Raw genomic sequence first — 27,425 nt, 5'->3', positions numbered from 1 at the left:
TCCACAGCTCAATCTTTGTCTCCTCTGAACATAAAATGGTTCTCCAGAAGCAGTTGACTTGCCCATGTTTACAGTTTTTAACTAAGGTTATAGGTGTCACTTCTTGGTTGGTACCCTCTAAATCCCTGTTGATGTTAAATTTGTCAGACTGTTGTTCCAACAGATTATGTTTCATGGCAAGCTGAAGCCTTTGTAATTCCTGGGTTATTCTTCAGTCAGATGGCTGACACAGTTGGGTGGACCAAAACGACAATGATCCTAAACCCAAATCAATGAACTCTCCTAATTCTTTAAATATAAATGATCCAGCCAGGAATAGAGGAAAAGTCACAATGAATTAAAATGTCTTGTTTTTAAAACTCACTTCAATTACTATACCTGTCCAGGGTGTACACCACTTCTTGCCCAATGACCCCTGGATATAGGCCCCAGCCCCCACTAAGACAATGCAAGGACAACCGGTATATATAATGGATGGATGGACATTATATTATTGTATAATCATTCCACCCAAAAAAAAAAAAGGTTCAAATACATCAATAATAGCTGGAAATAATTATTACAATCATGCCCATTAGGCTTGCATGTAAACTTCTGACCCAGAACAGTAGCCTCATCGTTTTAAATCTAGGTATACTACATGGTCTTCAGAGGTATTAGACTAACTTCACGTTAGTGTTATGTCCACTATAAAGATAATCAAGAGCACAATAAATAGCTGACCAACATGACCGGATAAAAACAATGACGTTATTCTAACTGCATTTTTTAAATAGAGTTGAAACATTTTCAAATGAAGACGTGTTAAAGTTCTACCAAACAAAAAAAATAAATAAAAGAAAAAGATGGTTATTTGATTCCTCCTAACATGTAATTGAGACCCGCAGACTGTTAAAGCAGTAAGGACGCAGTAACACGTTCTCATAAGGCCACCTAGTGGACAGATGCAGTCGCTACAGGGATCAGTCGAGTCTATTAACATCACTGCGCATTTTGTTAAATACAACCAATTCATACAAGATGTTGACATGAAATAATAGCTGTATACTTCACTCAGCATTGGCTTCTAAACTTAAACTAGCGAACAGGTTATCATAATATTGTGTTCCCAGGGTAATATGCTTTGATTTGGACTCTGTGAGCTCCAGGTTTTCTCTTACAGAATCAGAGTTATGAAAAAGAAAATCCAGTGCTTCCTGAATTAGAGAACCCAGAGTTTTCACATAACCTACTTTCTGGAGGATTTCCCCTAGAGTACCCTCTCCCATATGTTGCTGTATCCCCGACATGGCTTCAACAGGGACTTGTGACGGATTTCTTTCAACTATGGCTTTCTTCCTGCTACTATTCAATGAAGGCCAGATTTCTGTTGTGCAGTCAACAGATCCTCCCACTCGAGCTGTTGATCTCTGCAGCTCCCCCACAGATACAATGAACCCTCTTGTCTGTGTCTCCTTACCCTGCAGTTCAGTACAGGTGCCACATAGGTAGGTTTTGAGATTTATATTACCCTCTCCATTTTCTGATGATGGATTGAAGAGATTTGAGAGACGTTTTAAATCTTGAAATATTTTTTGAAAACCCCAACCCTGCTTTAAACTTCACTCTAACTTTCACTTTGACCCGTATGATATGTTTCTCAATCTTCATGTTTCTGTTGGTTCACTGATGTTCTCCAACTACTCTCTAAATTACACTACTTGGTTGGTGACCTCTGATCACAACTGGTTGCCCTGAATCTTTCTTTAAAAGGGATATTAGAGTGATGCACTAGATCAAGAATAATGCGTAAATTGAGACGTCTTTATTGTACTTTATGGAATCCAGTGACAGTGACACGAGAAAAAAGGTCCTATCCCTCCCCCTCCCTTTACATACTTGACCTGAGAGGGAGGAGGCGCAGGATGGGATGTACCGTGATCCCGTTGTAGTCATTAAATTAAATACAGAGATAATAGTGAAGACACTACCAGGTGCATTTCCACAGACACGCAAAACATGCATCCAAAAGGGACTTCAAGGAATGCAGTACACTTTGTCTCAAAGTATAAGACGACACAATTAATGTCACTTCAAATAAAAAATATTAAAAATAAAAGTACAGCTGCTTTGTTGGCCCCGATCAGTCCATGATAAGTCAGGCTCCGCCAAGGTTCCACTTACAGGAGAAAGCAAACAAAGCAAAGAGACACTACCAATCATAAGGGGATATGGTTTAAATATGAAGTAGATGGTTCATAGCTTTCATATTTAATTTTTTTTAATTAATGGTATACTTAAATGACAACTGTCTCACAAAAACAAACAAAAAAACAGCTCATCTAGGTAAAACTAGGCCTTTCCACTGGCCGCCTCCCTGTTGTATCTAGTAAAATATAAAGTCAAGTCAAGCACTCAAGGTTAACTTCAGTCATCCTCGCTGCCACTGGCTGAGTGTTCCTGCAGAAAACAAAAAAGATCAATTACTTGTTTTCATACAGTACAAAATAGCAGGGACTTCTGTCAAAAAGTTAACTCTTTCCAAGATTCCTGCACATTTTTCATATGAACTTCCCCCAAATCATATTTATAGAGTTCTTCTATTTCATCCATTTTATATAATATATAGTATAAATATAAATCCAACCTTCTGTGAATTTATGGCAGACATTTGTACATCAAACAGGAAAGACAAAGGAGGAAGGAAAGAGACAAGAGAGCAAGGACAACAAGAAAGAAAGAAAGAAAGAGAGGAACAAAGGATGAGAGGAAGGACATGGGAAAAGAAAGAAAAGTGAAGATGGAAGGAAGGGTACAAGGAAAAGAAGGACACTAGGAAAGATGGAAGGACAAGAAACAAGTGAGAAAGGATGGACACAAAGGAAACATGAAAATCAAAAGGATGAAAAAGGAAAAACAAAACTAAGGAAAGACAAGGAATAAATGAAACTGGGATGAAAAGAAGCAAGGAAACATACAAGAAAAATAGGAAGATAACAAGGAATAGAGGAAGACAAGAAAGAGGAAGGAAAGACACAAAGAAAAAAAAGATGAGAGGTCTGAAAGAAGGACAAGGGAGACAGAGACAGTGAAGGACAAAAGACACTAAGTCACACCGAGAGGGATGGAAGGAAGGACACAAGAAAGAAAGTGAGGAAGGAAAAGACAATAGGAGGAACTTAAGAAAGAAAGCAAAGCTACAAGGAGGAAAGACACAATGAGGAAAATACAAAAAAAGGAAAGAAGGATGATGGGGAATAAAGTCTGGAAATACATTCTTTTCTCATCCTCTATTTTCTTTTTGCATACTTATCCAGACACGGAAAATACTGAAACCATGTCTTTGAGTGTTCCTATCCCACTGTTCTCTCACCTCCTCCTGTTCATCCTCGCTGTCATCATCGCTGACCACGGGTTTAGCCCGGGAGCCGCGGCCCCTCCGCCTTTGGCCTTTTCCCCCTCGTTCCCCCTTTTCCCTCCGGCTCAGTTTGATCTTCACCTTCACCGAACGAGCTGATAAGAAACAGCAACATGTCAGAACGCTGCTCTATGCTGTGAGACCTGTGTGCAACCGCCAAACCTCACATTCAGACTCTGAGCCTTCGTCCATCTCCTCCTCCTCTTCCTCGCTCTCCTCTCCCTCACTTTCGTCCTCCTTCTCAATCTTCTGCCTCACACTCGTGAAGACGGACTGCAGCACAATAGAGTCCTCGTAGATCTGGAAGGTTCACACGATTTATTATTTTAAACTGGACAGAACCGTCTAAGATTACGCTGAACTAGTTTCCAAAGGATCTCACCAGAGAGCCCTCTAAATTGAAGGTCTGGGCGTTCTGACACAACAACATCACGTCCTTCTCCAGGTCGTTCAGGTTGCGGTATTTGTGACTACGGATCCTCTCCTGAAAGCAGGAGGTAGGCGCGGAGAGTGAATGGAAGTAGATGTTGGCACAGGCGAGTACTGAACGGCTTAACGTCTATTCCTCACCTTGATCTTCTTGAAGTCCACCGGCTTTCTGATGAGCTCGTAGTACTCTGGCAGCTCCTTGCGAGACGGCAGCTGGATGAAGACTTCGCTCAGTTGTCGGCCGTTACTGCAGGGAGAAAACAGTTCAGCTTTGATGTGGAAAAACGACCGGTCCGAGTTGGTCGGGAAAAATGCCTAATAGTCCGCAATCATGGAAGGAGGAGGCAGGGATCTCTGGTGTGCATACGCAGTGAAAGAATGGTGATGAATGATCTACTGAAAGAACTATTGTATGTTAAATTGTTCTGCTAAAGCATGTCAGAAAACAAAGAATTGTGCTGTAAGGGGCAGCCACAGACCACCACAACATGTACCACACATAATCATTACTGTCCATCTAGAAGAGCTGAAAAATGATCTGACTGGCCGGTCGGAAGACATGGGGAAAAGATGTTACGATAGGCTTTCTCAGTTAGTGAACGCACCAAACCTCACAAATAAAACAGGTTTCACTCTTCAGTGTGGAAGTTGTTACTGAGACAACTCTTTGGGCTTCTTTCAAAGTCACAGCAATGTAGAAGAGGCACAAACGTTGGAAGACGGCGCTGTTTAAAAGAAATCTATTTACTATAGCTTAGAATGCTCAACGTATTACAGCAACGGTTCGGACTGTTAACGTTTGTCGATGGTAAACTGGCTCATCGGTTATCTAAGACACTAAGGGCAGAATGGCAAGAGAACTGTAGTCATTTTGTCAGTAAACTCCTGCTTAACTGTACAGAGCTGTGCAACACTGACTGCTCTCTCGCACACAGTGCAATGTGCTTCTGGTCGCAGCGTAAAGATTTAACAATCCAACGGGAAATAAGAGCGCTTTCTTTTTAAAAATGAAATGGTGCATTTCTATGTTTTATGGGGAATAAGAAGGTAAGTAGAAATCAAAATAAATGAGCTATAATATTATTATTTAGCAAATGAGCAAAGGAGATGCGGTCATTCTTTCTGGCAGTTTTCAGTGATGAAGAGTAACATTTCCCTCTTTTTGAGAGAAAATTGGTTATATTTTATAAAAAGTTGTAAAAACAGGTCAACTTTCAGTGAATTCCGAGAGTGGAATAAATATGACTGCTTTTAATTATAGTTCTTCCAAAGAAATCTGAACAGCAGATTAGAAATTTACAAAACTGGAGATCGGAATAGGCCACTAAATGTTTCATCGGTGCATCTCTAAGGTTTTGCGCTCTAAATACTTAAACACGTGGCAGCAGTAGGTGTACCTGTGTAATATTTATCAGGGAATCATAAGGCCACTTCTGATTAGTGCGAGTCTGTTGGCTCAGTAGGAAGAGTAGTCGTCTTGCAATCAGAAGGTTGTGGGTTCGATTCCAGCTTCCTCCTGCCATATGTCAATGTGCCCCTGGGCAAGGCACTTAACCTCAAGTTGCCTACCGATCTGTGTATCGGTGTATGAATGTGTGAGCGTTAGTGAGTGCGATTGGGTGAATGTGGCTCTAGTGTAAAGCGCTTTGAGCGGTCTGTATGACTGGAAAAGCGCTTTATAAGTTCAGTCCATTTACCATTTTGTGGCTTTTCATCAACCTTACCCATCCTTGTATTTGACGACGGCATCTACAATCTTCTTCATCTTTTTAGTGAGAGACGGAGGGTTGGGAGAGAGCTTCTCCGCAGGCGGACGGCCTCGTTTCTTTGCTTTCTTCCCATCGTCGTCCTTGTCCCGCCCACGGCTGCTGGAGCTCGGCGTAGCAGGGCCTCCATCATGGTCACGGTCTCTCCTGCGTTTTCTGGTCGTCTTTTTGTGGCGCACTTCCTCCTCTATATCCTCCAGATTACCTTCTTCTATGGCCTATGGTGAGGAGAACAATCAGTCCAAAATGTATCCTAAACTGGGTTAAACTCTCATGGGGTTCTCAGTATTTGTAGTTTATACCACCTTGAGCCACTGTTTCTCAGTCAGCGAGTCACTGTAGTCCACCTCCTTGCGCTGACGGGAACCCCTGCCAAACATCTTCTCCTCCTCCTCTTCGCAGGTTAGTCTCTCTACCTCTGCGTCGTCTTTTAGAATCCAGCCTGGGAGATCGTCCTCCTCCATCAGACGAGGTTTCCTCTTAGGGTTGCGGGCTTCCTCGCGGCGTCTGTCGAGGTCCATTCGCTGGAGAACAAAAACAAGAGGGTTTAGAGTCAAATTCCAAAAATAATCTGATATCAATCACCTGTAAAAAATCTGAACTTACCATAAAAAGTTCAAACTCTTCCTCACTTCTTGCAATCATCTGATTGACAGTCTCATCATCTGGCACCTCATCCTCCTCCTGCAAAACGGTTAACAAGAAAAAGCTTTTTCTTACATTTCTCAGAAGTCTTACTGGCTTGTAAATTTAATTAAGCAGCACTGAATTAATCAAGCAATGAAAATTTCCAGGCAAAAAGCCAAATTATGCATCGAAGATAAACTAAAATTTCTGTCTATGGTTAAGGACAGATTTCCTGGGAAAAATGCAGATGTGGGACAGTGGTGAGGTTCCTGACCTCATCCTGCTCCTCATGCTCCAGGATGGCCTGTAAGAAGGCCCGACGCTCACAGCCCGAGGACTTCTGGTCGAACATGCCTGCCTGGATGACCTTCTGGTCCACGTTCAGTTTGTACTTGGCCGCCGCCAGGATCTTTTCCTCCACGCTGTTAACAGTGCAGAGACGGAGCACACGCACCTCGTTCTGCTGGCCGATACGATGGGCTCGGTCTTGGGCCTGCAGATCCTGTGAGAAGTAGAAGGTTTCACTGAAATGCTGTAAATAGAGCCTCACAATATTTTGAACTGCAAGTGTCATCACATTTTCCTTGTTTAAAATATCACAGAACTGCTTAGATGCAATATTGGGTAGGGTTTATATTTCAAGTGGCATGCCTGCAAATTTTGCATATCAATAATATATGTGGCCTGTTGGATAGACTGTCGCTGCCCTCGACGCTCCCACTGGATGGTGTGGGATCAATTGCAAAAGGGGAAGAAATCGAGTTAGAAAATATGGGTTAATTGTAATCGATAATGTCACTGCAATGTTCAGCAATAGCATCACAGTTCCATGTCTTCCTGGTTTCATGCAGCCTTGTCTGTAAAGCAATGGAGCTAGAGACGCACAGAGGACCATGCTGGTGGCCACAGCTGGATGATTTTCAGCATGGTTGGCCCTGACCGATGACTGGACTGTCAAAAACCCGACGTTCTTCTTGAAAGTGAACGAGCCTTCGTATGTACTAAGGCCTCGGAACACTGGTCGCACGCTTAACCCCCATGCTGACAACACTTTTTAATGTGTAAACATTGAATGTGGGTCTACTGAGTGAAAAAGACTCAGAGTCAACTCTTATTCAGGGAAATGCACAGGGAGCTTGCCGTTTTCATAATGCTAGCCATGCTAACTGAGCTAACCTGTATGATAAAGTGCAAAACTCTAATCATGTGGTCTTTTGTGAACAGCTACTGCTTTCTGACTCCCATGGTGTGACATCACCTCTGCCTCTAATATGAATCATGAACCATGCATCCAGGAAGAGCATTACAAATATGTTGAACAGTAATTGTTATAGTTCTTGAAATCAGCTAAAATTGGCACTCAAGTTTGACTAGTGGATCTCTATTACTAGCACCTCTACCAAACCATGTTCTGCTTTGCCTGCAGCAGTAGGATTTCTATCAGTCTGTTCCATTTCCATGAGAATTATTTTTGGCTTGTGATGTTTGCATTAGGTTTGTAAAACGTCAAGCTCTGAGATACTGGAACTTTATGTTGCACAGAAGGGGAAATTTAGCTCAAACCCTACAAAAACCTTCTAGCAACAGATGCACCAATCAGTTCCTTAGAGATCGAATGGGCCAATTTTTTACTTTAATTGTCCCCCATGAAAATGTCAAATTGTGACAAATCAGATTTTTTACTCCATTCGTTGAAATGCATAAAAATAAAAACTCCTGCAGCACCTGGTGAGGGTTCCAGTCACTGTCAAAGATGATCACTGTATCAGCAGACTGCAGGTTCAGGCCCAGACCTCCTGCCCTGGTACTAAGCAGGAACACAAAGTACTCAGAGGCTGGGTCGTTGAATGTTTTCAGCAACATGCCACGGTCTTCTGCTTTGGTGGTTCCTGGAAGCAGAAATAAAAACATGTAAAGAAAAAACTTTCAAATTACTGAACAATTGTTGCTCTTAAGGAAGACAAGAGGACCTCTATCCAGCTTTGTTTCAAGGCTGATGAAGGAACAGTGTTCTGAACATTATTAGCCATTTTCCTTTTTTTTTCTCATTTGTGTTATATTTAATGTTTCCACACTAATCAGTTAATGATCCCAGAGAAAAGCAGTCTCACACCACAATAAAATAAAATGATTTGATTTCATCTACAGGTCCACCTCAATAAATTTGAAGATCGAGGAGTTAATCTACCGGAGTAATTAAATCTATGAATTCATTACAGAGTGTGACATATTTCATTTAAGTTTTATTTTAAACATTTTTAATACAGAGATGCAGGCCTGCTGAAAAGTATATCCATGTAACGTGTTGTATATGCACCCAATACTTGGTTGGGGCTCCTTTTACATGTATTAACTGCATCAATGCGCTGTGGCACGGAGGAAATTAGCCTCTGGTGCTTCTGAGGTGATAAGAAACCTCAGTTTGCCTTTTCTGCCGCATTTTTTCCTTCCACTCGACCTTCTATTAATAATACTTGATACAGCAAGGTGGGCAATGATAACTGCCGGAGAACTGTCGAGTCAGCAGTTTCCCAATGATAATGTATCCCATGACGTAACATTTATTTGTTAAAGTTTTTTATTGATCTAAAGTAATATTCTTAGTGGATTCGTAAGTATCTGAGAAACTTAATTTTGGCTTTTTAGTGGCTGTAAGGCATATTCATTATAATTAGTGCTCAAACTGTATCAGTCTGTCGCTAATAAATCACTGTAATATGAGATTTTAGTTTGACTGGATAGAATTACAGTAGAAAATGAACCTTTCAATAATATCTACTCAGATGCATCTATGCACATAAGCTACAAAATTATATGGACGTAAAAGGATAAAAACAAAGAGAGTTTCACCATCCAAACGCAGGTACTTGAAGCTGCGGTAAGCGAAGTAGTCCTCCATGATGGTCATGAGCGAGGTCATCTGACAGAAAAGCAGCACTTTGTGTTTGGTGGCTCTCAGCTTGGGCAGGATGCGATCCAGCAGCTCAAACTTTCCAGAGGCACGGTACAGATCAAGGCTAAGACACACAAGAGAAATAAAATCACGACCAATCAGGCTGCAGACATCTACATGACATGAAGTACATTCATATTAGAGGAATGCAAGTTTAGTTGTAAATACCCCGTCACGATTCCACCAGAAAAACCGAGATGCTCAGAAAAGGACTCCTGTAAATCAAAGTCAAAGAGAAAATGAAATATTCTTTCCATTTTTGTGCCTGTAGTTTACTTGGAGAAAACCATTTATAGAACATCAATCATGTGGTAGGAACTGATTTTCATGCCTCGATGTGTTGGAACATGTAGGGGTGGTTGCAAATCTTCCTCAGCTGCATGATGGTGTTCATCAAGGTCTTTGTCCCACCTTTACCCTGAGAACGTAGAAGAAAAGCCCCACAAAATTAAATTTTCCGTTTGTCAAATGTCTCCCTGCCTGAAAACAGTTTCATTTTTTACAGCTTTGACTTAAAAAACAACACAATCATGTTACCTTCTTGTCCTTTTCGGACCCATCTGTTAGCAGAACTCCTTTAGCCTGCATGTGCCGGTACAGAACTCTCTGCAGGGCCGACATGTCGCACTTGATCACATACTCCACCTACAGCAAACAAGGAGGGAGATGCAAACATACAATTTGCCCATTAAGTGATATTAAATCATTTTAACTTGAGTCACACATTTTCAAGAACAGGTTTACCTTCTCCGGCAGCTGGGCCTCAACCTCTTTCTTAAGCCTACGCAACAAGAACGGTCGGAGCACCTTGTGTAAACGTCGAATGATCAGGATGGTCTCTTCTTCGTTCAGATCCACCTTGTGGTGACATAAAATGTATTGTAATCCGCTTTCTCTTCGACATCTGACTTGTATGACCGTGTACCTTTAACTGACCTTTTCTCCAGTCATGGCGAAGGGAGCGTTGAACCACTGCTCGAAGGTGCTGCAGCTCTTGAAGATGGTGGGCAGCAGGAAGTTGAGCAGGGCCCAGAGCTCTGGCAGCTTGTTCTGTAGTGGGGTTCCCGTCAGCAGCAGACGCCGCGGGGCCAGGTAGTGTGTGTTCAGGACCTGCGTCAGCTTGCAGTGGTGGTTCTTCATACGATGACCCTCGTCCACAATCATGTACTTCCAGCGGATCTGTAGAGGACAGATATTGTAAATAAAGAGCAGAAACGCCAAACTTTCAGGTGCTGGTTGATGCAACGCCTTGTAAATTATTCAGAACCTTTAAATTTCAGTTTTTGTTTCTCTACAATCATAAATTTCAATTTATTCATTGGGGGTTACAAAGTGCTGCATAAGTAAAGTAAAATGGACAAAGATTTCAGTTTCTAGATGTGCCAAGATGGTAGAGATATACACCAACAAACCTGCAGCTGTAACAGCAGCAGCAAAGATGGTTCTACAAAGTATTGGGTCAGAGGGACTGGACACAAATGCAATCCACATCTTTTAGATTTTTATTTGTAAAAAAAATCTAAAACCATACATTTCATTTTACCTCACTATGATGCACTACTGTTTTCCCATTTAAGAAAATACCATTAAAATTCACTGTAGTTTGTAGCTGTAACTTTACAAACTAAAGAAGCCCAAAGGATATGAATAGTTTTGCAGGGCAGTGTAAATAAACACACTTCAGTGTGTGAGGCAGAGGACCAGCGGAGCCTCTCGTTACCTTAGCTAAGACCTGCTTGTCTTTAATGATGTACTCGTATGTGGTGAGCAGCACGTTGAACTTTCCACTTCGCAGGATTGGAACAAATGATCGGCGAGCAGCTGGAGAGCCCTAAAAGGGACCAGATGACATTCAGCAACAGAACTAAATACTTTCTCCAGGGAAATGAATAGTAACAGACCGCCAGCTGCTTCACAGCACTTGCCTTGTAGGAGATCTTCACAACAGATGGTGCCCATTTATCAAACTCATACACCCAGTTTGATAAAGTCCTGAAACAGATGAAATAGTTTTCTGTAAAATGCCTCCTGACAGTTTTCTGAATAGGTATTGTCAATGAAGGGTTAACATACAAAACAGCAGAGGTCAAAGGAGGTCATGCTGAGACTTACGAGAGAGGTACGATGATGAGGAAGGGCCCGTTAATGCGCTTTAACTCCATGAGGTAAGTGATGAGGGCGATGGTCTGGATTGTTTTTCCCAGACCCATCTCATCAGCCAGGATGCCGTTCAAGTTGTTGTTGTAAAGCGACACCAGCCACTCCAGACCTTTAATCTGATCATAGTCCCAGTTAGCGCATTCTTAATCAAATCAATCCTTTAAAAACTCCGCTGCGCAAGGAACAACTGTGTTTGAATTGGAGCTGCTTACCTGGTACTGTTTGAGCATCCCGTTGACCAGCAGAGACGACTGTTTATCCACTTTCTCTGTGACGGCGTGAGCCACAGCATAGTAGGACTGCAGCCCTCGGTTGAAATTTGCACTGCCGTACTCATCATCTACGTCCTGCTTGGCATGCCTGGGAGAACAGGAAGCGGGAAAAAGAACAAATCAAGTAAACAACAAGTCATCTAAACATGAATAAAGAAACCACTAAAAGTACGGGCAGTGAAGGAGGAGCTAAATATAAGAAGATGAGCATACTCGATGATGTGCAGGACATCCACTTCTGAAACATCTTCACTGTCAGGGTCTGGAATCTTCTTCTTCTCCTCAGTTGGAGCAGCCTGTGGCTGCTCCTCCGCTTCCTCCTGATAACACAAAAAAACAAACAATGAGCTCCAGGAACAGATGCCTCACTGTTTCATTTTGAAATAGCAGGTATGTACCTCCTCTTCCTCTTCTTCATCTTCTGAACCACTATCCTCACTGTCTGAACGCGGTGCAACTTCATATCTGCAGAGAAACATGTATTAATCGATTCAATTCAGTTTATTTATATAGCGCCAATTCACAACACATGTTGTCTCAAGGCACTTCACAAAAGTCAGCTACATACATTCCAATTAATCCTAATCATTGAACAGACAGATTCAGTTATTTATTCAAATTGGATAAAAGTTTTTCTATCTAAGGAAACCCAGCAGATTGCATCCAGTCAGTTACTTGCAGCATTCACTCCTCCTGGATGAGCATGTAGAGACAGTGGACAGTCACTGGCGTTGACTTTGCAGCAATCCCTCATACTGAGCATGCATGTAGCGACAGTGGAGAGGAAAAACTCCCTTTTAACAGGAAGAAACCTCCAGCAGAACCAGGCTCAGTGTGAGCGGCCATCTGCCACGACCGACTGGAGGTTTGAATCGGTTGTTAAAGAGAATGCAACTTTATCACAGGCTGTCAGTCTTAACTTAAATATGGGGGAAAAAAACAAGCCAGATTTACTAATGTGGCGATATGCCGATCAATCAGTCAATATTCGACTCTGATTAGCAATAAGCCAGCCAAATTCTGAAAAACAAATCTGATTTTTTTCCTGTTCATTAAATACATCTAAACTGAAAACTCTTCTTTAATACACCTTATTCTGTGTTTAGTAAAAAAGACATGGATGTACGGCCCTGAGACCGTTTTGGAGCCCCACCCACAAATGTTTCTGTTATGCCTGCAAATTACAATAAACTGATTGGTAGGTAAAGATCAGCTTAAAGTTTTTAGTAGAAATGCACCAATTTGCTCACCAGACCAATACCAATGTCCAATTTCTCTTTTACATCTGACCAATTCATTTTTTTTTATTCTAAGAACTATAAACACATAAATGAGAACAATAAAATCGAAATCGGCCAAAATTGCAGCCGGCAGGACACACCTCAAGGAATACCGTGAATCAGTCTTGGCCTGGAAAAGCCTGATTAGTGCATGTCTATTTATTCACTTACCTATTAATTAAGGGTTAGCACTTAAACCATATTATGAGCTTTTAGTACAATGCAAGCTTTTTGTTTCAATTATTATATTATTTTTATGTCATCACCACTTAGCTAGTTTTTTGAATATGAATAACTAATAAATATGAAAAAATATAAAATTACCAATCCCCGCTTATCATCTATGAGAGCCAGTCGTGGGAATATTGGTCGATTCCAATAGCCGGCGGATTTATTGGTGAAGCTCTAGTAGTTAGAATTGTCTACATCAAATTAAAGAGTTTTTCAAAAAAGGTTCCTTGTCTTTATCTTAAACAGTTCCTTGTATTAACATCAGCTTCTAATACAGTAAGTAATATACAACACAGCCAGTAAAAAGGCGTCAAAAATAAAGAAAGGTGTGGAGCGTGGTTTTGAAGCTTGCCGTTGTTATATTTGACCTTCGAGGATTATGTTAGAGCTCAGAATATGACATTGTTTCTTTAAAAGGCTGGTTAACAACACAACAAGACTCCAACAAATCCAAACATTTTACAGCGACATGTTCTTGGACTTCCTTGGAAACTTAAAATATGTAATTTTTAAAAGATCTATTCACTACAATCAGAAAACCCAGATAGGGGCCCCAGATTACTGTCCTGGTAAGTCTTGCAACAATCTTGTAATTCCTTCGTTTTCTAATGTGTTTACAGATGAGCAAATATAGGGTCATACTCCTTAGAAAGAAAACTGGAGTGTTCTCAAAATATTAGCATATTGTGATAAAGTTCATTATTTTCCATAATGTCATGATGAAAATTTAACATTCATATATTTTAGATTCATTGCACACTAACTGAAATATTTCAGGTCTTTTATTGTCTTAATACAGATGATTTTGGCATACAGCTCATGAAAACCCCAAATTCCTATCTCACAAAATTAGCATATCATTAAAAGGGTCTCTAAACGAGCTATGAACCTAATCATCTGAATCAACGAGTTAACTCTAAACACCTGCAAAAGATTCCTGAGGCCTTTAAAACTCCCAGCCTGGTTCATCACTCAAAACCCCAATCATGGGTAAGACTGCCGACCTGACTGCTGTCCAGAAGGCCACTATTGACACCCTCAAGCAAGAGGGTAAGACACAGAAAGAAATTTCTGAATGAATAGGCTGTTCCCAGAGTGCTGTATCAAGGCACCTCAGTGGGAAGTCTGTGGGAAGGAAAAAGTGTGGCAGAAAACGCTGCACAACGAGAAGAGGTGACCGGACCCTGAGGAAGATTGTGGAGAAGGGCCGATTCCAGACCTTGGGGGACCTGCGGAAGCAGTGGACTGAGTCTGGAGTAGAAACATCCAGAGCCACCGTGCACAGGCGTGTGCAGGAAATGGGCTACAGGTGCCGCATTCCCCAGGTCAAGCCACTTTTGAACCAGAAACAGCGGCAGAAGCGCCTGACCTGAGCTACAGAGAAGCAGCACTGGACTGTTGCTCAGTGGTCCAAAGTACTTTTTTCAGATGAAAGCAAATTCTGCATGTCATTTGGAAATCAAGGTGCCAGAGTCTGGAGGAAGACTGGGGAGAAGGAAATGCCAAAATGCCAGAAGTCCAGTGTCAAGTACCTACAGTCAGTGATGGTCTGGGGTGCCGTGTCAGCTGCTGGTGTTGGTCCACTGTGTTTTATCAAGGGCAGGGTCAATGCAGCTAGCTATCAGGAGATTTTGGAGCACTTCATGCTTCCATCTGCTGAAAAGCTTTATGGAGATGAAGATTTCATTTTTCAGCACAACCTGGTACCTGCTCACAGTGCCAAAACCACTGGTAAATGGTTTACTGACCATGGTATCACTGTGCTCAATTGGCCTGCCAACTCTCCTGACCTGAACCCCATAGAGAATCTGTGGGATATTGTGAAGAGAACGTTGAGAGACTCAAGACCCAACACTCTGGATGAGCTAAAGGCCGCTATCGAAGCATCCTGGGCCTCCATAAGACCTCAGCAGTGCCACAGGCTGATTGCCTCCATGCCACGCCGCATTGAAGCTGTCATTTCTGTAAAAGGATTCCCGACCAAGTATTGAGTGCATAACTGTACATGATTATTTGAAGGTTGACGTTTTTGTATTAAAAACACTTCTTTTATTGGTCGGATGAAATATGCTAATTTTGTGAGATAGGAATTTTGGGTTTTCATGAGCTGTATGCCAAAATCATCCGTATTAAGACAATAAAAGACCTGAAATATTTCAGTTAGTGTGCAATGAATCTAAAATATATGAATGTTAAATTTTCATCATGACATTATGGAAAATAATGAACTTTATCTCAATATGCTAATATTTTGAGAAGGACCTGTATATATCTGAAAACCAGCAGGAAGAGCCCGAAAGCCTCATTCAAATTAAACTTCACCATTTTGTTTGAGAGCAATGGCGCCACGATAATTACCCTGGGTTCATCTCTAACCAGGCCTCCAACTGGCCAGCCCTGGGTGCTTCAACACCTGTCAGGATCTTTCCGCTGTCCACGTGGATGACCTTTACCGGCAGGTCACTCATCTGACTAGTTTCATCTAATGGCTGGCAGAAGAGAGAGAAGAAAGCTGTTAACACACATGGTTGCACATTGGGAGTATAGATTAGTTTCTTCATCAAATGGGATTTAAAATAAAATATTTTCTTCTAAACTTACCTCTCCATCAGGTCCCATAGCAGTTGCACCACCTTCTGCAGCATCTGGCTTCTTAAAAGAAACACACGATCATAAGAAACGTGGTCAAAACTTTGACATCAAATGTTACCTCAGTCAATATTCACCTTCTTTTTCTTCTTCTTTTTTTTCTCCTTGAGAGCTTGTGCAGCTTTGTGGGCGCGCACTAACTCAGTGAGGTTGGCAACATATTCATCGGTCTGCTGCAGCAGGTAGGCCAGACGTTTGTCTTTCTTCTGGTCAATGAGCTTACGGTAACCCTCCTCATCTTCAGCCTGGAGAAATGTTCAAAGTGAGCTCAACTCATGTGTTCAAACAACTAGAGAAAAGGAGCGGGACACTTGTCAGATGATCACATGTTCTAGATAAAAGTCCCACCATCAGCCTCCGCATTCTCTCCTTTTCAATGCGCTCGTTCTCCTTCTTCTGCTCGCGCTCAGTGTTGGCGTGATAGGTAGAAACAGCTTTGGTGGCCTTTTGGATCTTCGCTGTGATGGAGCGGTGGTAATCCTTAAAGTCCTTAGCATGCTGCAGGATGCTGTTGAGGTATTCCTGCCAGGAGGAAAGGCACAAATTAAATCCCATGGTTCATACGGATCTTTCATGATCCTTTTCAGACTCAAATTTCCAGAGTTCTCAGACCATTTTTTTTTGCCCATTTTGAACTATAAAGACAAAAACAGGAATGGATGAAGTGATGATTTAGAAAATGGGATAAAGAATAAACCCTAAATGTCTTAAAAATGTTTTGTTTCATTCCTTAATCACATTTTTAGTTGACATCTGTATAACTGTGTCTAAAAACAGACAACTACAATACGAACTGATGAAAGCTGCTCTACCTGGTGTTTCTGGCGCCGTTTACGCTCCTGCTCGATTTTCTGCTGTTTTTCCAGCTTCTCAGTGATCCGGGCCTCTCGTAGAGACTGACGTTTGCTGCGCTTGTAGGCTTTAGCGTTAAGGGCGGTTTCCAAAGCTGTATCCCGGCGCATGCAAGCCACCACCTCCTGACGCAGCTGTAAGCAAAACAAATTAAGTAAATTGGTTGGAAAAGAATCGAGGAAACATGACAAACTCAGAATTGTAGGTGCAGATTATTTTCTGTTTACCTGTCTCTGGAATGTAAGCAGCCTAAGAGCCTTCAGCTCGATGGTGGCCTTGGTCCTCAGATCACCGGCGAGTGACCCGGGCAGGTGTTCCAGCTCCTGGATGCGGTGAACGATACGAGCTTGTAGCCTGAAACGAAACGCCCCCGTTTTTAGTATCCAATGATGGCAAAAACGTTCTGTAGATTAGAAAATGTAGTTTTTGTTCAATTTTTAAAACCTTCTCTGATCCTTGTAAAAGAATTTAGACAGTAATCCTTGACTGCATTAACATAAGCAATCAAACTTAGAGTTGACCACCTCTCAAAGATGCCTCTTCTCAATGCATGTGATGTTCTAACAGCGGTTTACCGGATGGTTAGAAATTAAAAAACCTGACCTTTTTGCGGCCAGTGAACACATCGTATCTGGGTATCACACACCGACATTAACGCACTTCCATATGCAAGCTCCTGCTAGTGAAAACTCACTAGAAATTTTCAGTGTCTATAAGTAAGGATTTAAAAATGACCTACCAATTGAAAATGTTTGCAGCCCTTAGGAAATCTCAGGGATTTACACTCAGACTGTTTGCTGACCTAAGATGTTTGGGTGGTAACAGGGTATTAGGGTATAGCAGGGTATCCACAACTACTGATAGCATGACTTTAAATATGTTTATTAAAAACTGATGAATATTTACTAAGCTTTTATTTGTTTGTTATTGTCTCAGAGTGAACTTCCTGTTCATTCTTCTTCTGCATATTCCTGCTGTGTATTAGCATTACCTTCTCTACAGCGACACCTTGTGTTTGGCAAAGCACCGGAAGAGGAGGACTTAAAAAGCAACTTGGGCAGCACAGAGCAACACTAAAGAAAAGAAAGAGGGGCAGTCCGGTCACAGGGACTTCCCTGTGAATCTCTGGTTCAGATCTTCAGCTGAGAAGTTTTCAGCCTGCTGCAGCCTCTGATCAGAACAGATGAGAACCTGATGCTGGTAGGCTGATTTCTAACATAACAAACCTTTAAATGTGACATGTTGGTTGTGTAACAATACTGAAGAACTTTTTGTTTGAGTGCTTATCTGCCTATCTTCTGCTCGGACCTCTTTGTTCTGTGATGAATTTTCATTTCCAAATAACTGTTGCTGTGTGCTATCCTTACTCTTAAGTATTAATGTTAAAAATATTTTAAAATGAATCAAAATATCCTAAATTACAAGCAGTTATACAACATAACCAGTATGCCTATACAGAAGATAATACTGTGTGTGTGTATATATAGAAACACAGTGTTTGGACAATGAAACTGAAACACCTGTCATTTTAGTGCGGGAGGTTTCATGGCTAAATTGGACCAGCCTGGTAGCCAGTCTTCATTGATTGCACATTGCACCAGTAAGAGCAGAGTGTGAAGGTTCAATTAGCAGGATAAGAGCACAGTTTTGCTCAAAATACTGAAATGCACACAACATTATGGGTGACATACCAGAGTTCAAAAGAGGACAAATTATTGGTGCACGTCTTGCTGGCGCATCTGTGACCAAGACAGCAAGTCTTTGTGATGTATCAAGAGCCACGGTATCCAGGGTAATGTCAGCATACCACCAAGAAGGACGAACCACATCCAACAGGATTAACTGTGGACGCAAGAGGAAGCTGTCTGAAAGGGATGTTTGGTGCTAACCCGGATTGTATCCAAAAAACATAAAACCACAGCTGCCCAAATCACGGCAGAATTAAATGTGCACCTCAACTCTCCTGTTTCCACCAGAACTGTCCATCAGGAGCTCCACAGGGTCAATATACACGGCCGGGCTGCTATAGCCAAACCTTTGGTCACTCATGCCAATGCCAAACGTCGGTTTCAATGGTGCAAGGAGCGCAAATCTTGGGCTGTGGACAATGTGAAACATGTATTGTTCTCTGATGAATCCACCTTTACTGTTTTCCCCACATCCAGGAGAGTTACGGTGTGGAGAAGCCCCAAAGAAGCGTACCACCCAGACTGTTGCATGCCCAGAGTGAAGCATGGGGGTGGATCAGTGATGGTTTGGGCTGCTATATCATGGCATTCCCTTGGCCCAATACTTGTGCTAGATGGGCGCGTCACTGCCAAGGACTACCGAACCATTCTTGAGGACCATGTGCATCCAATGGTTCAAACATTGTATCCTGAAGGCGGTGCCGTGTATCAGGATGACAATGCACCAATACACACAGCAAGACTGGTGAAAGATTGGTTTGATGAACATGAAAGTGAAGTTGAACATCTCCCATGGCCTGCACAGTCACCAGATCTAAATATTATTGAGCCACTTTGGGGTGTTTTGGAGGAGCGAGTCAGGAAACGTTTTCCTCCACCAGTATCACGTAGTGACCTGGCCACTATCCTGCAAGAAGAATGGCTTAAAATCCCTCTGACCACTGTGCAGGACTTGTATATGTCATTCCCAAGATGAATTGACGCTGTATTGGCCGCAAAAGGAGGCCCTACACCATACTAATAAATTATTGTGGTCTAAAACCAGGTGTTTCAGTTTCATTGTCCAACCCCTGTATGTGTGTGTGTGTATATATATATATATTTTTTTTACAAATGCCTAAATATATTTAAAAAAATTGTCTCCTTTGCTTCTAATATAAATATTAAATATCCACTCACAGTAAGAAGGCTTAAAAAAAACAATTTCCGTGTTGTTCTTGTGTCTCTTTATGTTCTGATACTTACAGAGAAATCAGAAGCAGTCAAAGCTTTACAAAACCCAGAGATCAGAAATAAAAACCAGAAGGAACACATGCCACACTGGCTTAAATGTGGAACGGCATTATTCCACGCTACTCCTTTGCTTTCCTCACCTATACTCCCTCTCCTGGAGGATCTCCACCGGGTCCAGCCCGCGGGGTTTCTGGATAGGCGTTATGCGGTTCTGTTTCTGGTGCAGCATCATTGGAGGGAGCTGCGCAGGCTGCCCCGGAGACTGCGTCTGTGGGGGCATTACTGGGGAGGCAGCTGGAGGCACGGACGGCGGAGCAGGTGAAGGTCTGCTGGTAGGCTGAGGTGGAATCAACTTCTGAGGAGGGTTGGATGGGGCAGCAGCATTCACCATTGGTCCTGAAAAAGAACAATTAGCCATTTCTTTTTAGCACATAAATGCATCTTAGTGTTATAATAAAGGTGCTACGTGAGAAGCAAGATAGCCATGACCAGGTGTACCTTCAGGCCATGATTTGGGAGGTCCGTTGGCAGGCTGGGCTTGCATACCAGGAGGAATTCCTGCAGGTCCGGGTGGCACCATATTGGGACCTACCATACCTAAAATAAGAAATAATGTATAGTTTTATAGATAATCAGAAACTATACAACAGCTATAAAATAAAGAAAATCCAGCTAAGTAAACTATCTAGATTTTCGGTGTTACTAAATAAACACCATGGGTTGGAAAAAACACAGACAATGGGCTTCTTTAACTCACCATGTGGTCTATTGTAGTTGGCCTGAGTTGGTCCTTGCCCTGCACCCGGGCCCGCTATGGGCCCTGTGGAGGGCGGCATATTAGGCATTGGCTGTTGCTGCATCCCAGGCATGGGCCTCTTGCCTTGCATAGCCAGCTGCAGGTGCTCCGGAATGGGATGATTGCGAGCCAGCATCTTGTAGGCCATAATCTGGGCCCTGAGTTGGTGTAACTGGTTCTGGTTAAAAGGAGTGGGTCCACCTGCACCGACTGGCCCAACTCCTGGACCAGGCGGTCCTCCTGGACCCTGGGGTCCGGCCCTGTTTGGTTGGCCCATATTCTGAGCAGGGTCCCCGCTGCCCTCCATGGGACCTACCCCGGGACCAGAGGGAGGACCGTTGGCTGGGACAGGGCTAGGCGCGTGCTCTGAACCTCCCAATGGAGAGGGGTAACCTAGAAACAGATAGAAGAGATCAGAAACTTGAACAAGATGTTAGAGCAGAAACTAAACAAAAATCTGGAACTTTTAGCTGGAAAACCTAACCGTAATGAGGTGGTCCAAACTTTAAACAATTTAACCTCTAAGCTGGGCTCAGCTTTATAAAATCCTGTTTCAATCTCCTTAGTGTGGAGGTCCAAAAGACAAACAGCAACGTGTTCCTATTTCTAAGTAGTTTATCATTGTGAAAGCTATAAAATTTATTTTTTACAGACAAATATCTAAAAAATGTGCAGTTATGGTTACAAATTCATTGCTAAACATGCTCAGAATGGATGGAGAACATCAGTAAACAGTAGCTTTCAAGTCTCCAATGGATTTAGGTTCGGGCTTCGACTTGGCCATTCTAACATATTAATGCTTCGATCTAAACCATTCTATAGCAGATCAGCTTGCATGTTTCGGTTCCTATCTGGAAGGGGAACCTCAGCCCCAGTCTCAAGTGTTTTGCCGTCTACAACATGTTTTCTTCCAGTATTGCCATGGATCAACTCTGACCAGCTCCTCCATCCCTGCTGAGGCATCCCCACACCAAGATGCTGCCACTACAACTAAAATATCAGGGTTTCTGTAAATTTGAATTTATGTTTATCTAAATACAACACCTAAAGGAGTTAGAAAAAATATCAAGTTAATTTTAGAAATGCTATAAGACTTAATATGCAATTTTTCCAACCTAAAAGCTGCATTCGGGCAAGAGCTTTTACACCAATGGTACAACATCAGTGCCTTCTTAGAGTATACAATATGCTTCACAACAGTTGAACCATCTCAAGTGAACAAATGTACAAATTTATGATGTAACTAAACAAATTCCAGGATCAAGTCTGAAAAATGCAGATGTATTTGAGACCATATAAGACTCAGCAGAGACCCTGATTACAGAGTGGACTGATTTTACAACGTAGGCAACCTCTTAAGGGATTTGGTTGCATACATTTTTTTTACTGCCATCAGAGTAAATGGGGCCGAAAACAAATGCACGCCACCTTTTTCAGGTTTTTACTTACGTAAGCAATAAGAAAACCATGTAACCACTGTCCTTCCACAATTATCACAGAGAATCCCAATAAAGTAGAAGGGGGTTCGTGTTTGTAACATGACAAGTTCAAGTGGTGTCAATACTTTAGCAAGGCATCGTACATCTACGTAAAAGAGAATCAAAAATACCATGTGCCTTTCTCTTATCGTGCCCTCAGTAATTAACTGCTTGGTTCTGTAGATGCATCTGCCCTCATCTGAAAGGTAAAGCCCGTAATACACACTCTCTCTCCTCTGGCTCTGCCCACTGCTCTCACTCCTACTGCCAAATGAACAACAGCAGAGGAGGAGAAACCGGTCGGATGGGTTCACACACACTAAGGCGTCTGTTTCTCCTTCGTCCAGCATGTCGGCAGCATGAGAAGCAGATATGATATTTCATACTCCTACTAGTACAAAATCAGGCCACACAATGATGGGAACTAGAAACCTATATGCAACCACAAGTGTGTTTACATAAACATAGCCCATTTCCATATGTTTAATAATTACTAGTAAACTAATGACATAAACTAAATCAAAACAAATACAGGGCGAAGAGTTACCCTGGGAATGTTGATCCATTGGGCTTGGTGGGGGTCCCATCCCACTGTGTCCACCGGGCCTCATTCCCATACCCTTCATCTGACCATAGCGAGGGTCATCAGGCATTCCCTTATCATGCATGGGATCCATTGGCTGTTTCAGATACAGAACCATAAATAAGGCAATTGTGAACTGAAAATTCGAATATGTATTCCATGCATATGTTTTGGTTTGAGGGCAAGCATTATTACACACAATGACCTATATAAAAGTGTTTTTAAACAATTAGGAGTAACTGCTTTTAATAAAGAAAAAAAACTGTACTTTGTGCATCTGGTGCATGTTGTCCTGAGGATATCCTGAGGGTCCCTGTGCAGGATGGGGGTGTCCAGATCCAGGCGGTCCCGGGCTGGGCCCCATCATGCTGTGGGCCGAGCCTGGTGAAGGACCAGGGCTCGGGCCCATCATGCCTCCTGGAGATGGTCCTGGACCTGGGGAGGGACCGGGCCGGGGCGTCCCTCCCAGGGGTGGGTCAGGAGTTGACATCTCTCAGGAGAAACTGGGAATGTGTGGCAGCAGTTTGTACCCCTAAAGAACAGAAACAAGTAGAAAACATGGCCAAGATTGGGATAAACAACTCTTGTTGACAACTACGCTTAGCAATATTATTAATACGGTGAAGCTTAAATATGTAAAAGACTGTACTAATGCATCCATCTTGTCTCTCTTTTTTCCTTCTTAAAAAGTGAATGATTGGTCTCTTGACAAAAGGATATAAATATAAACAAACTATCATCACAGGGTACCGTCCTAATTTAAACTTCCACAGTTCTCAGTGCCTTCTCAGCCATTTTTGAGGTATAAACACCAAACTTCTGTTTTCCTTTTTGGTAGATATGTCTGCAGTGGTCAAGTTCTGAATACAAAGTGGATTTATGGATGGATGGATTGATGGATGGGTGGGTGGACAAAAAGGCAGAGATATAGATCAGCAGACAGAAAGATGGATACTTTTTTCACATGAATAAGGAATAAAATCTGGAAAAGAATATATTTTTCTTTTTTTTTTTTTCCATACTTCTTGCGTACTGAAAGTTTCTTAGATAATGCTTTATATTATTCGTCTGCACCACTTCGATCTGAATTTATCGGAAGCATAAAATGAGATCCCTGATGTCCTTATATCGCCACGTCCTTTTCTATACGTCAAAACCCAGACAGGTGGACAGCTGCAGAGGCTGCATCGACAAGTTTAAGGTTGAAGGATCTGCTAATGTGACAGAAGTTGTTTAAATGTCCCTTTGTGTAACAAAACAATAGAGAGGGGGGGGGGGAACTAAGAGGCCTTTTATTCAACTAAGCTACAAACGGACGTAAACAGAAGCGTATGAGAAATAAAATTAAAAGCATCACCCCTTTTATTGTTACTGTGTTTACACATACAAGTCAGTACCGGTTTTCACCCATTTAAACTGTTTTAGACATTGCTAATGTTAGCTGGGCCTAGCCGGCTTTCAGAGATAAGGTTACATTGAGACTATTTAAACCCTTTGTCTGAACTGCAGCATTGACTGAATGTTCTACCAGCTCTTTTATAACAACTCTACATCTAGTTCAGTTGAATAATTGTCATGGATAAAGCTGTAAAGATAACAGCTGACTCAGAGCAGTTTGCTGAAGTACAAACCTAAGCAACAACATCAGAAGCTGACGATTGCGAACATGCTAGCGAGCTAGTTCGGCTAGCCTTCCCCGGCCATGCTCTGCCAGGCCAGTTAGTAGGAAAAACGAGCCTTTTTAGCGACATATTTGATGCGATGTGAAAGTCTGGAGCATCACTCATCGTGAGAGCTGATTGATCCCATGCGCCTTCCGTACTCTTGGCTCGCCGCTCCGTTCTTCTCCTAAACCAATTTTCATTCATTGCGCTCTGCCGCGCCACAGCAGCGCTACTGTAATGTCGGTCAGGCTTTTCCTCTAAGAAAGAATCCACTAGAGCTCGTGTATACCAAAACAAAAACGTTCAAACATAGATAAACAATACAGATAAAATCACTTAAAGTACTTACACAAGATGTGAATGTTGATATTTGGGTTGTAACCGGTGGCAGCGTCTCTTGATTTTCCCCCTATTCAGAAACAAAGAGCGACCTACCCAGCTGGTTTTTTTCCTACTAACCCCCCTCATCCGTCTCTCTGAGCAGCGCTGTGCTACTCAGCAGCGCCCCCTGCTGCGTATGACAGGCTCCGCGTTTACATGCCCGAATGAACGAGAAGCTGATGTGGGGGGATGGGAACCCGGTTTAAACGGAGTACTGTAAAATATTAATAGGATTTGCCCTGACACATTAGCTTAAAAGGCACTTTTTTATTTTGGAATAATCTAAATCGAACACTTTTAAGCGCGGGAATTGAAAGCAAGGGCTTTTATTTTACTGTAACCATGACTCGGTTATAACAATAATAATAGTAATAAGTAATAATTAATATCTTTTGTCTATTAAATAAATGAATCATCAGAGTAGGGCTGCCCCAAATGCAGTTTTCTGGCCGATTACCGTTCTTTAAAAAGACTGACCTGCTGATTCCGACTTTGACCGATACCGATTTTCTTTATAACTGACACTGTCAGGGGTCATAAGGTCACAACACACCTTCCATGTTCCAGTCTTATGTTGTCAACAGTTGCGAACCACGCACCTGCAGACGTTGTGACCTGGTGGGTGGGTCTGTCAGTCATCCCTCTCTCACGGCAGAGCAAAAAGGGACAGTCGGGGATTTTCAGACCTTTGCAGGTGCAGATAAGATCGGTGAATAAGATCGGTTTCACATGTAAGTCTCGGTCGATCACCAATCACCCAAAATTAAGGCAAGCGGGGTCAATCGATCGGCTGGCCAAGCAATCAGTGCATCCTTAATTTATTGTCATTAACCCTTGTATGGTATTCTGGTCAAATTGACTCATTTTCAATTTTTACAAGAAGAAAAAAGGTACATATATAATTATTTTTCTACCTGAAATGCAGTGGCCTTATTATTTTGTGTGATAAACATGTACAAACAAAAAAAATTATTTAGCACACATGCTACTATACCCCACACATTCACATTCTTCATATGGTCTTCGGATCAAATTTTTGAGCCACAATGTCTCTGAAGAGCTTCCATGTATTCTCAAGAATCATCAGATTTGACAACCTTTTAAACGGCGGGGAGACAAGTTGGCAGCAATCCGCACTGTGTGGGACCAGTGGAAGGACCGGCTTGCCCACCTTTACAACCCTGGGCCCAATGTAACTGTGGACGAACAGCATGTGGGGTTTAGAGGCCACTGTCCTTTCAGGCAGTATATGCCCTCAAAACCAGCAAGGTATGGCATCAAAATCTGGGCTGCCTGTGATGCTGTTTCATTTTATGCGTGGAACATGCAAATTTATACAAGAAAGCCAGAAGGAAGAGCTGCTGCAAAAAAAACAAGGGGCACGAGTGGTGCTAGATATAATCACAAGGCCTCAGTGGCCACAACATTACCTGTAACAATTTCTTCACCTCATAAAACCCGGAACAGTAGCTTCTCACAAAAAATCTGACAATGGAACAATAAAAAAAAATAGGACGAAGTTTCCACTTGAGGTTCTAACTGTCAAGAAAAGGCCAGTCCATTCCTCCAACTTTATGTTCACAGCCAACACTGCCCTGGTATCTTACATACCAAAAAAATAAAACAAATCTGGTGCTCATGAGCACTCTTCACAGGGATAGAGCAATAAGTTCCAGGAAGGACCGCAAGCCAGAGGTCATGCTTGACTACAAGGCCACCAAAGGAGGGGTAGACAACCTAGACAAGCTGCTGGCCTGCTACAGCTGTCAAAGAAGAATGCCCCAGTGGCCACTCGTGATCCTTTACAACATGCTGGATGTCTCAGCCTATAATGCGTTTACAATCTGGATGGCAGTCAACCCAGACTGGAACCAGAGGAAGCTCCAAAACAGGCAACATTTCCTTGAGGAGCTAGGCAAGGCACTGGTGACACCGTACGTCCATAGGAGACATGTGCCCAGGACCCCGGCTTCTCTAGACACAATGAGAAGAATGGCAGACCATCCAGCTGTCCCACCTGCACACCTCACACAACCACAACCTCATGTTTGTGAAGTAAGTCTCTTGTTGCAGTGTGGTGGGCCTGTGGTGTGTGTGTGCGATTTCAGAAATACAGGTCCTTCTCAAAATATTAGCATATTGTGATAAAGTTCATTATTTTCCATAATGTCATGATGAAAATTTAACATTCATATATTTTAGATTCATTGCACACTAACTGAAATATTCAGGTCTTTTATTGTCTTAATACGGATGATTTTGGCATACAGCTCATGAAAACCCAAAATTCCTATCTCACAAAATTAGCATATTTCATCCGACCAATAAAAGAAAAGTGTTTTTAATACAAAAAACGTCAACCTTCAAATAATCATGTACAGTTATGCACTCAATACTTGGTCGGGAATCCTTTGGCAGAAATGACTGCTTCAATGCGGCGTGGCATGGAGGCAATCAGCCTGTGGCACTGCTGAGGTCTTATGGAGGCCCAGGATGCTTCGATAGCGGCCTTTAGCTCATCCAGAGTGTTGGGTCTTGAGTCTCTCAACGTTCTCTTCACAATATCCCACAGATTTTCTATGGGGTTCAGGTCAGGAGAGTTGGCAGGCCAATTGAGCACAGTGATACCATGGTCAGTAACCATTTACCAGTGGTTTTGGCACTGTGAACAGGTGCCAGGTCGTGCTGAAAAATGAAATCTTCATCTCCATAAAGCTTTTCAGCAGATGGAAGCATGAAGTGCTCCAAAATCTCCTGATAGCTAGCTGCATTGACCCTGCCCTTGATAAAACACAGTGGACCAACACCAGCAGCTGACACGGCACCCCAGACCATCACTGACTGTGGGTACTTGACACTGGACTTCTGGCATTTTGGCATTTCCTTCTCCCCAGTCTTCCTCCAGACTCTGGCACCTTGATTTCCGAATGACATGCAGAATTTGCTTTCATCCGAAAAAAGTACTTTGGACCACTGAGCAACAGTC

At 42.4% G+C, this 27,425-nt stretch overlaps 1 protein-coding gene across 1 annotated transcript; it reads right to left on the bottom strand.

Moving 5' to 3' along the window:
- Positions 1 to 1,789: 1,789 nt before the first annotated feature.
- Positions 1,790 to 24,557, bottom strand: LOC124862756 (transcription activator BRG1). The gene is made up of 34 exons (XM_047356864.1): positions 24,408 to 24,557; positions 22,663 to 22,926; positions 22,359 to 22,491; positions 20,295 to 20,726; positions 20,036 to 20,134; positions 19,678 to 19,933; positions 16,844 to 16,970; positions 16,577 to 16,750; positions 16,113 to 16,286; positions 15,842 to 16,009; positions 15,717 to 15,767; positions 15,474 to 15,604; positions 12,003 to 12,069; positions 11,818 to 11,924; positions 11,545 to 11,692; positions 11,285 to 11,448; positions 11,098 to 11,164; positions 10,893 to 11,003; positions 10,109 to 10,351; positions 9,917 to 10,030; positions 9,710 to 9,817; positions 9,504 to 9,590; positions 9,341 to 9,387; positions 9,070 to 9,236; positions 7,945 to 8,108; positions 6,494 to 6,721; positions 6,199 to 6,276; positions 5,898 to 6,116; positions 5,551 to 5,810; positions 3,968 to 4,073; positions 3,780 to 3,881; positions 3,565 to 3,697; positions 3,353 to 3,492; positions 1,790 to 2,439 (listed from the first exon to the last, which is right to left on the bottom strand). Exons 2-34 carry the CDS (start codon positions 22,882 to 22,884, stop codon positions 2,407 to 2,409), a joined length of 4,860 nt encoding a protein of 1,619 aa, XP_047212820.1. The 5' UTR covers positions 22,885 to 22,926; positions 24,408 to 24,557; the 3' UTR covers positions 1,790 to 2,406.
- Positions 24,558 to 27,425: the final 2,868 nt, after the last annotated feature.

This window comes from Girardinichthys multiradiatus, chromosome X (assembly GCF_021462225.1).
Source record: "Girardinichthys multiradiatus isolate DD_20200921_A chromosome X, DD_fGirMul_XY1, whole genome shotgun sequence".
Classification (NCBI taxonomy): Eukaryota; Metazoa; Chordata; class Actinopteri; order Cyprinodontiformes; family Goodeidae; genus Girardinichthys; species Girardinichthys multiradiatus.
Note: the sequence above shows the minus strand (reverse complement) of the source record. Positions and strands in the feature narration are given on the sequence as shown.